Source organism: Hipposideros armiger, unplaced genomic scaffold, assembly GCF_001890085.2.
Source record: "Hipposideros armiger isolate ML-2016 unplaced genomic scaffold, ASM189008v1 scaffold_92, whole genome shotgun sequence".
In the NCBI taxonomy this organism is placed as follows: Eukaryota; Metazoa; Chordata; class Mammalia; order Chiroptera; family Hipposideridae; genus Hipposideros; species Hipposideros armiger.
Window position 1 is genome coordinate 2812195 of NW_017731442.1, and position 9854 is coordinate 2822048.

The following is a 9854-nucleotide window of genomic DNA, read 5'->3' on the forward strand; positions in this document are numbered from 1 at the left end:
ACAAAAACCTGTGCTTGAAATGTTTATTAATAATTGCCCAAACTTGAAAGCAACCAAGATGTCCTTCAATAGGTTAATAGATAACTTGGTACATCTAGACAATGGAATATTATTCAGTATTAAAAACAAATGAGCGCTCTCAGTTGAAAGCTTCAGGACTCTATTCCAACATGGCCAAAAACAACTCTCTAAACAAGACCACAGCAAGGAATCATAGACGAAGCCGCACCAAATTCACAGAAGACCAGTTGAAAATCTTCATGAAAGCATTCAATCAAAAACCTTACCCAGGTTATGCTACCAAACAAAAGCTTGCTTTAGAAACCAATACTGAAGAGTCTAGAATCCAGATTTGGTTTCAGAATCCAAGAGCTAGGCACGAAGTTCAGAAAAGATCAGAACCTGAGAAGGACTTAGAAGCAAGCCAAGACCAAGATCACCCTGAAGAGAAGATTCATGGTAGAGAAGATAGACGGTGTCATACCAGCTATACTTCCTCTCAGTTACACACCCTCATCACAGCATTTACAAACAATCCTTATCCTGGGATTGATTCCAGAGAGCAACTTGCTAAGGAAATTGGGGTTCCAGAGTCAAGAGTCCAAATTTGGTTTCAAAATCAAAGATCTAGGTTCCATGTCCAGAAAAAAAGAGAACTTGATGAGCCTTTAGAACAGAAACAAGACCAGGAACAAAATCTCTGCGACGAGGGAGTTTAAGGTACAGAAATTACACCAAATGGCACCAGTCTCACTAACAAGTGTCTTATTTCTCTGAAGCCAGAACAGGATGGACCAAGAGATAAATTCAGTGTATTTTATGTCATCTGCCTGGGCTCCAAATCTCTCTCATGCTGGGAACATACCCTTCTAAACATACCTTCAGCTCCTCAAGAAGCTGAGCCTTCTGGACATGGTAAACAGAATATCAGGAGGCAGACAGGTACAAGGCACCACATAGCCCTACCAACGGAGCCTGGCTCCACAGTTCAGCAGATGTCAAAGAAAATGAAAATAAACTGTTTTTTTGGGGGGGGAGGGGGAACAGTGTGTTTTTCCGGGACCCACCCCATGAACTCCAGGTCGAGTGGTTGTTTCATTCTAGTTGTGGAGGGTGCAGCTCAGTGGCCCTTGTGGGGATTGGACTGGCGGCCTTAGTGTTATGAGCACTGTGATCTAACCAACTGAGCTAACCAGCTGCCCCAAATGAAAATAAACTTATTCATATAAAAAAACAAACAAGCAACAATAACAACAACAACAACAAAAAGAACTATCAAGTCATGAAAAGACATGGAGAAATCTTAAATGCATATTACTAAGTGAAGAAAAAGCCAATATGAAAAGGCTACATTCTGTATGATTCCAACTATATAACCATCTGGAAAAAGCAAAACTATATGGAGACAGTAAACAGATCAGTGGTTGCCAGGTGTTCGGAGGAAGCGGGGGAGGGATGACTAGGTAGAGTACAGGAGATTTTTAGGGCAGTGAAATTATTCTGTGTGATATTGTAAAAGTGGATACATGTCATGTTTCATTGGTATGATACATTATTCTTTTCATTGATTTCTGAGTAGTTTATAATTTCAGTTTTGTTTTCCTCTTTGATTCAAGGGTTATCCATAAGTGTGTTTCTTAATTTCTTTCCTATCTTGTTGTCCTTTTGCTGCTAATTTTTCATGGTGGAACAGTGACCCTCCTATTGCATTCCTTGAGATTTTGCTATAAATAATGCAGTGCACATTAAGATGAAAGAAAAAATAAACCTACTCCTTAATATGACCCTGATATTTTAGTTTTATCTCCCAACATATTCGGTTTTCTGAATTCCACCTGGAGAGCCATGCGTATTCATTACTCACAGCTTTGCATGTATTGCTCATACTGCCTACAAAATCATCCCCATCATTAAAATCCAACTCATGTTTTAAGGCCCATTTCAGATGTTTCCTATTTCATGAAGTCTTCCCTGGTTCTTGAGGTAGCATTCTCATCCTCTTAAGTTTTGTTGAATATCTTCCTTTTGCCCTTCCAGATCATCTCTTGAACCTTTTTCACCTTACTCTTTGCCTCAGGGGCTGACTTGTTGGACTAATCAGTGGGCTCCCTTGCCCTCTGGCTTGAGGTTGGGGTTGAACAATGGAGAACCCTAGCAGGAGATCAGAGGGAGAGGTTTCCTCCTGTCCAGGTCTCTTGGTCTGGCCTCCTTTTTACCTTAAGGTCAAGCTTCCCTCAAGGAGGCTCTCTCCACATGATTCTCTCCTTCCATGTTTTGGTGAGTCCTTCTTTCTCTTGCCCATTTGGGCCCAGAGGTGGTGAATTTCCAGCACTGGTTCCAGGTTATTGCACTATCCATTGTAGTTTTCCCACTCCCCTCCCGCCCCTGTGTAAATAGTCTTTTAATTTCCTTGAACTTGAATTATTCTAATTTGAGTGTACCATCTTTTTCTGCTCAGACCCTGATTGATACAGTGCCACAACATGTCTTTTGTACCTGTAGCATGTTTTGTTTTATTTTTATAGTAAGTCGTTAATTTGTTTCGACAGGATTGCAAAATAAATATTTTATGCTTGATGCGTAATTTCATGTATTAAGTGTTTTTTCATAATTCATTTCATTTGATTTTTACAATATAAACATCATCCCTATTTTGCTGATGAAGGGAAATTTAACAGTATTTGACACACTAGAGATCTATAGGAACCTAGGCCTGACTCAGAATCCAGTGTGCTTTCTGTTGTACTTTTCTTTACATTTCTTTATCAATTAAACTTTTGAAAAATTTTTGAAATGATCGCAAACTTAAGAAGATGGAAGTACATTGAAACATTTTTTTCCTGAACTGTTTGAAAGTTGTCAACCTAATACCCAATTGCCCCAAATACTTGAGTGTACATTTCCTTATAGAGAAGAGCATTCTCTAACATAACCACATACAACCTTCCAAATTGAGAAGTTAAATTGTTACATTACTACCATCTAATCCTTAGACCCCATTCAAGTTTTACTGTCTCAGTAAACGCCTTTATAGCAAAAAGATCTGGTTCAGGATCCCTTGTTGCATTTAGTTATCTTATGTCTAGTCTAATTCAGCCTGGAATAGTTCCTCAGTTTTTTCTTGTATTCATGATGTTGCACTTTAGAAGATTGTAGACCAGTTATTTTATAGAATGTTCCTTATTTTGGCTGTCCAATGTTTCTTCATCATTAGATTTATGATTATGCATCTTTGGTAGGAATATCACAGTTTATTTTGATAACTTGATTAAGGTGGCATCTGTGAGGCTTCTCCACTGTAAGTTACTCTTTTCCCCTCTTTGTGATTAATGTTTTGTTGAGTGGTACTTTGAAACTATATAAATATTCTATTCCTCATCAAACTTTCAAATGATTTATTTATTTATATCTGTATTGATTCATGGTTTCCCATTTTATTCAATGGATTACAGTTTGTTATTATTATGATGCTTAAAATGTTCCTATTAGGGGAAAATATTTAGAAGCCAAGGTTTGGGTGCTAGGTGTGATCATTGCTATTGGGGTATCAGTGCTTTCAGGTCCTCTCAGTGGAGTTAGACAAAGCTGGGGAATATATCCTTGCCTATACATGTGTGTATACACACACATGCACAGTTATATCACATCTGTTTCTATACCTATTTATATTGAAACCAGTGATTCTGATCTAACACTCTATCGTTCAAAGAAGAGAGGTGAGGAGATAAGTTGGATGCTGGATGGAGTAAATTGAAAATAACCCAACCAATTTAGCAAATTTATTTCAGGACAGGGGGTGCTTGATTAAGGACCTATGGATTCACAGAATTTTGGGAAATGAGGGCTTAGAAATAGTGAAGAGTGGGTCTTCTGCTGTTTTCCTTTGTGCTCTATATCACTGGGAATCATTGACCTTGAGTTGTAGTTATAAATACTATTGCTACTGATGTTTCTTAATGGGAATTTTGGGTTTCATTTATCCCATGTTGGTATGAGAATAAGAAAATTGTCAGTTGCTAAAAAGAATTGTGTGAATTATGAACCTCTAAAATTATAATTTTGGGGCCGGCCAAGTGGCTTGTTGGTTAAGAGTCGGCTTGAGAGCACCAACTCTGAGCAGCAGGGCTCTGGTTCAGATCCCGCATGAGGGCCAGTGACGCTGCGCCCTCTACAGCTAAGCTGGTGAACAACAGCTCGGCCTGAAGCTGGACTGCCGGGAGTGGACGGCAGCCAGTGTGAGCCGCTGTGAGCAGCCATCCAATGGCCAGTGACTGATTTGCCTCTCCCTGGAAGAGCGCAATGATAATACCGACATGGGCCAGTGAAGTGACGTCCTCCACAACTAGACTGAAGAACAAAAGGACGGCAACTTGTCTGTTCCCCTTCCCCGATTACCCAGCACTGTTCCCCTCCTCCAATTCCCTAATAAAAGCTTAAAAAAATTATAATTGTGAAAACTAACAGAAATGATTAAAATGCTGAAGTGTTTTAGGTATATAGGAATGAAAAGCAGCACACAAGAGCTTATATACTGAGTAGCAACCATATAAAATTTATATATTTGTAGAACGACAGAAAATTACAATGAAAATACATTATATTCAGCAATGGCATTTGGGCAGTTCTTTACATTTTTTCTTCTTTTGGGACGTTGACTATTACTGATTTGAAAGTGCTGATTATATGTTGTGATATTAAATTGTTGTAAATCTACACTGTAGATAATATAGTTTTGGAGAAGACAGAAGAAAATGAGATAGAAATGCTTGCACATTTCAGCCTTTATTTTTCTTCTTTCTGCTAACTAAAGCTGTATAATGACACCACTTGGAGAAAGACTGAATGCTTTGGTCCTTTCTAAATGCCTTCTAGTTCTTTAGTCATGGCAGTTGCTGCAGGGTCAGAGAAATTTTAAGTGGGGACACTTTGGGAGATACTTTAGGATACCTCATGGTTTAGAAAATTGCAGCCCTTCCTGTGTCTCTTCCTCTCCCCTCCTTGGGGGGGGGGGGCTTATGGATCAATTAGCTTATGGACTGATTGTGAGAAGAGGGCTCGTCTATACAACCCAAATGGAAGCTTCTAGAAAGACTCTGTTTTATCTGTGGCCAGATAAAAATTTCATTTTATTAGGAAGTAGTGTTCTCATACCACTAATGGGTTGTGTAATGAGAATGGGCCACTGCTACTCCCAGTGGGCCCCTTTCATTGAGGCTAAGAATATGTAACTGCTGATGTCTATCTTTTTGTATCCATACTTCCTTGTTCCAATAAAAGTAACTTGAATGAGGGGATGGGGCAAAGAGATTTGTTAGGCTTGCCTGGATGTTTGTTGTTCCTGAGCTGGGAGATCTTTAGTCCTAGACATGAACTTTTCAAGGTTGACAGCCAGGTATTAAAAGATGGCAAGCAGAGGTCCAAAGTATTTTTCTGAGGGAGCAAAGTGGCTTAGTTGTTCTGTTGTTTCACCTAGAACTCAGACTTCCCAAAGGATTGAAATAACAGGGATACATTATAGATTTTGTGGTGATGCAGTCCTGGGGTCACCCTCACTTAAGAGAGAAGGCCTTCATCTGGGGATATTATTCAAAAAAGGGACTTCTCGCAAAGCATGCTTAAGACACAGATCAAGTGCCAACTCTGCTATGAAGATTTCTCTAGCTACTCCAGCCCACAGTCATTTACCCTCCTCCAGATATAATATTTATGTTTATTCATATTCTTCTATGTACTAGTATTGTACTTTTTAGTCTGTGGTCTGTCTCTTCAACTATATAGTGAGCTCATTGTATTAGGTTGTCGGAACAGTCATGGCGTATTTTTTCTGTTTTTTGTTGCAAAAATGTGTCATGAGTTTTCCGACAACCCAATAGATCAAGACTATGTTTTAAGTGTCTCTCAAATCTCTCACAGTGCCCTGAGCTGTGCTAGGTCCTTGTTAGGAATTTACTAAATGCCCTTTCCCTGAGGCGAAGAGAAACCTAATTCTGGGTCCTGCCTGTCTCAAGACTGGCTTCTTTCAGAATATGATTCTTCTCTCTCTCCATTGGTGTGGCATACATAGGTTTCAGTCGGCCTTGCTGTTTACCTGCATTTCAATTTTCTGTTGTAGTTTCTTTCCCCTCCTGTTCCTTGGGAACTGTTTATACAATTTCCATGGTATACATTGCATGGATACATACAAGTATTAATGAATGTTAATAAAAAATGAAGGGAAATCTCTATAGTTCACAGTATAAAATGCAGAACCCAAATAGGTAATCTAGTTTCATCTGTGAAAGTCAAATATAGGCTGTTGCCTGTTTTTTCTAGAGAAATTGGCTACAAAAGACCAGGGACATTACCTGGTCTGTACTTGAACGGGGGCCCAAATTATGTTGATTTACTCCTAGCCAGGCTTACAATGGGAATGGACTGTCTGTAAACATATTGGGTATAGACTCAAAGATGACCTGTGGTGGGATTGAGGGACTAGTCCAGAATTTACCTGACGTTTATGAAGAGTGGACAGCATTTCCTGACACTTTGACCAACCTGGCACAGATGAGGCTTTCCGTCCCTTCCTAGACACTTTGTTTGCACTTTGGGTCAGCTAATGCCAAGTGGAGTCTGGGCTGTGGCTTAGATAGATTTGGGTACCTGATGGGTGGAGCTATGCTTTCTCACTTGGGAAATTAAATACTTTAAATTAAAATAAAAGATATCAAGTTGCCTAAGTATAAATATAGGGGAAACATAATTAGAAGAAGGTTAAAAAAATAAAAACAACTAGGTTCAGTTTAGTTTCCTCATTATATTCAAATGCTATTTTTAATTACTATATATCAGAATTTAAGACCTGGAAGGGACATTAACTATTATGTAGGAGTAGAATAAAAGTCTGAAAGAGTAAACTATACATCAACATGTTAACAATGTTATCTAAATGGCGGAATTATTTTTGTTTATTAGCATTTTTTTTGTTTTTTTCTTCTATTTTTTAATATTTATGTAATAAAACATTATAAGAATAATTCTCACAGCAAATACTCAAATACTGATCCTTGTTAATAAAGGTGTTTATTGCTGCATTAAGTAACAATTTTACTAAAAGAGAAAAAATTTTTCTAGTACAATCCTTTTTTTTAACAATGGAGTTATAGATCAAGAGAGACAAGTAATATTTAAAATCCATTTAAACAGATTACATCATAGAATTTAAAGCCATTTTCTTATAAATATTTCTTTAGGTAAATTAACAAAAACTTCTAAAGAATTTGTTTTCTGCATGAAAAATCTTAATTTATAATAGTAATTTTATTTCATAATAGAAATGAACGGGTCAAAAGAGACAAATTTCCTGTTATAAAGTGAATAAGTCATAGGAATATAATGTACAGCATGGTGACTATAGTTATTACTGTACTGCATATTTGAAAGTAGCTAGGAGAGTGGATACTGAAAGTTCTCATCACAAGAAAAAAATTTTTTTTTAATTGTATGGTGATGGATATTAACTGGATCTATCTATTGTGATGATAATTTTGCAATGTGTACAAATATCAGATCATTATGTTGTATACCTAAAACTAATATGTTATGTCAATTATAACCCATTAAAAAAAAAGCTAGAAAAAAGTAAAGAAATGTATGAAGCCTTCCTATGGGAAAGCATTAAGGGCCAAGAACTTCTTGTATTTTCTTGGATAGATAATCTCCCTTTCAGTGACATGATTTTCTTATTTATAAAAGGGAAAGAATAATCCCTAGGCCCTAACAAAACCTTCAAGACATGAAGGAAGAGATTTAATTATTTTTTTACTTTAATTTAATGGTTTGTGAAGGTGTTTTGGAAATAAAGTTTTAATAGGATAGGAGGTAGAAGTTGGTCAAAAGGTGTATCTATGAGAAGTTGGGACATATTAACTATGGTATCTGTATTTAGGTATCTATTTTACAAAATAAGTACATCATTCTCCTAAAAATATGTAAGGGGAAAGTAAGATAACTCTTTTGAATAGTCCTTATGCAGAAAAATGGAAAAAATAATATGTAATCACAATAAAAGTTTGCATTTATTTAGTGCTTACTTTTTGCTAGACATTGTTCTTAAAGCATTACATGTATTTACACAGTTAATCCTAACCTTATGAGTTTTAGGTATGTTTTAAATCTCTGTTTCACAGATGCAGAAACTGAGGTAAGGTTACTTGCCCTAAGCCAGTTCCAAAGCCTGTGTTCTTAACCACTAAATTTAAGTGTAGCTGTTTAGAGGAAGAGAACTCATTCTAAGCCCTTTCCCCAACTCCAGGCCCCATTAAGTTATTATATATTTAGTTATCCATATAGGGTTGATTTTTGATTTTGTACGTTCTATTGGTTTGACAAATGTTTAATGACATCTATATAACATAGTATCATGTAGAATAGTTTCACTGCCCTAAAAATCCTCATTGCTCCACCTATCATCTCTCCCTTCTCCCAACCCCTGCCAATCACTGATCTTTTTACTATCTCCATAGTTTTATGTTTTCCAGAATGTCATATAGTTGGGATCATACAATATACAGCTTTTTCAGATTGATTTCTTTCACTTAGTAATATGCATTTAAGGTTCCTCCATGTCTTTTCATGGCTTGAATAGCTCATTTCTTTTTAGCACTGAGTATTCATTGTCTAGAGGTACCACCAACTTATTTATCCATTCATCTAATGAGGAACATATTGGTTGCTTCCAAGTTTTTCAATTATGAATAAAGCCTCCATAGACATCTGTGTATAGGTTTTTGTGTGGACATAAGTTTTCAACGCCTTTGGGTAAATACCAAGGAGCACGATTGCTCAATTATATGGTAAGAGTATATTTAAGTGTGTAAAAAACTGCCTGTCTTCCAAAGTGACTGTTCCATTCCCACCAGCACGCGAATTCCTGTGGCTTCACATCCATGTCAACATTTGATGTTGTCAGTGTGTTGTTGTATTTTGGTCATTCTAATAAGTGTATGGTAGAAAAAATGTTCAACCTCACTAATCATTAGAGAAATGCAAATAAAAACCACAATGAGATACCACTTGACTCCGGTCAGGATGGCTATCATCAATAAATCAACAAGCCACAAATGCTGGCGAGGTTGTAGAGAAGAGGGAACCCTGGTGCACTGTTGGTAGGACTGCAGACTGATGCAGTCATTATGGAAATCAGTATGGAGGTATCTCAAAAAACTGGAAATGGAACTACCGTATGACCCAGCAATTTCACTCTTGGGAATCTATCCAGAGAAACCCAAGACGCTAATTCAAAAAAATATATGCACCCCTATGTTTATTGCAGCACTATTCATAATAGCCAAGGCTTGGAAACAATTGAAATGCCCATCGGTAGATGACTGGATTAAGAAACTATGGTACATTTATACAATGGAGTATTACTCTGCTATAAAGAAGAATTAAATCGTACCATTTGTGACGATATGGATGGACCTAGAGACTATTATGTTAAGTGAAATAAGTCAGTCGGAGAAAGACAAATACCATATGATTTCATTTATATGTGGAATCTGAAAAATTGAATGAACGAGCAAAGTAAACAGAAATGGTCTCAGAGATGTAGAGGAGCAACTGATGGCTGCTAGTTGGGAGGGGGGTGGGGATGAGGGAGAAGGGGAAGGGATTAGACAGCATAAATAGTTAACTACAGTATTGCCACAGGGATATGAAAGACAGTTCAAGGAATATAATTAATAATGCTGTAAATAACTTGTAGGGTGTCAGATGGTCACATGTCTTGCTAGGGAGACCGCATCATGGATGGGGTAGAGGCTTGATCACTGCACTGTACACCTGAAGCTGATGTATAATATTGTTTGTCAACTATA

The 9854-nt window shown here is 37.2% G+C and overlaps 2 protein-coding genes across 2 annotated transcripts in view; both read left to right on the top strand.

The window, feature by feature from the left end:
- The window catches only part of STARD9 (StAR related lipid transfer domain containing 9), a 110754-nt gene that overhangs the window by 47595 nt on the left and 53305 nt on the right, over nt 1-9854 (top strand). The window lies entirely within an intron of this gene.
- LOC109384028 (double homeobox protein A-like) lies at nt 171-719 on the top strand. Its single transcript, XM_019644954.1, has one exon. The coding sequence runs from the start codon at nt 171-173 to the stop codon at nt 717-719; it is 549 nt and encodes a 182-aa protein (XP_019500499.1).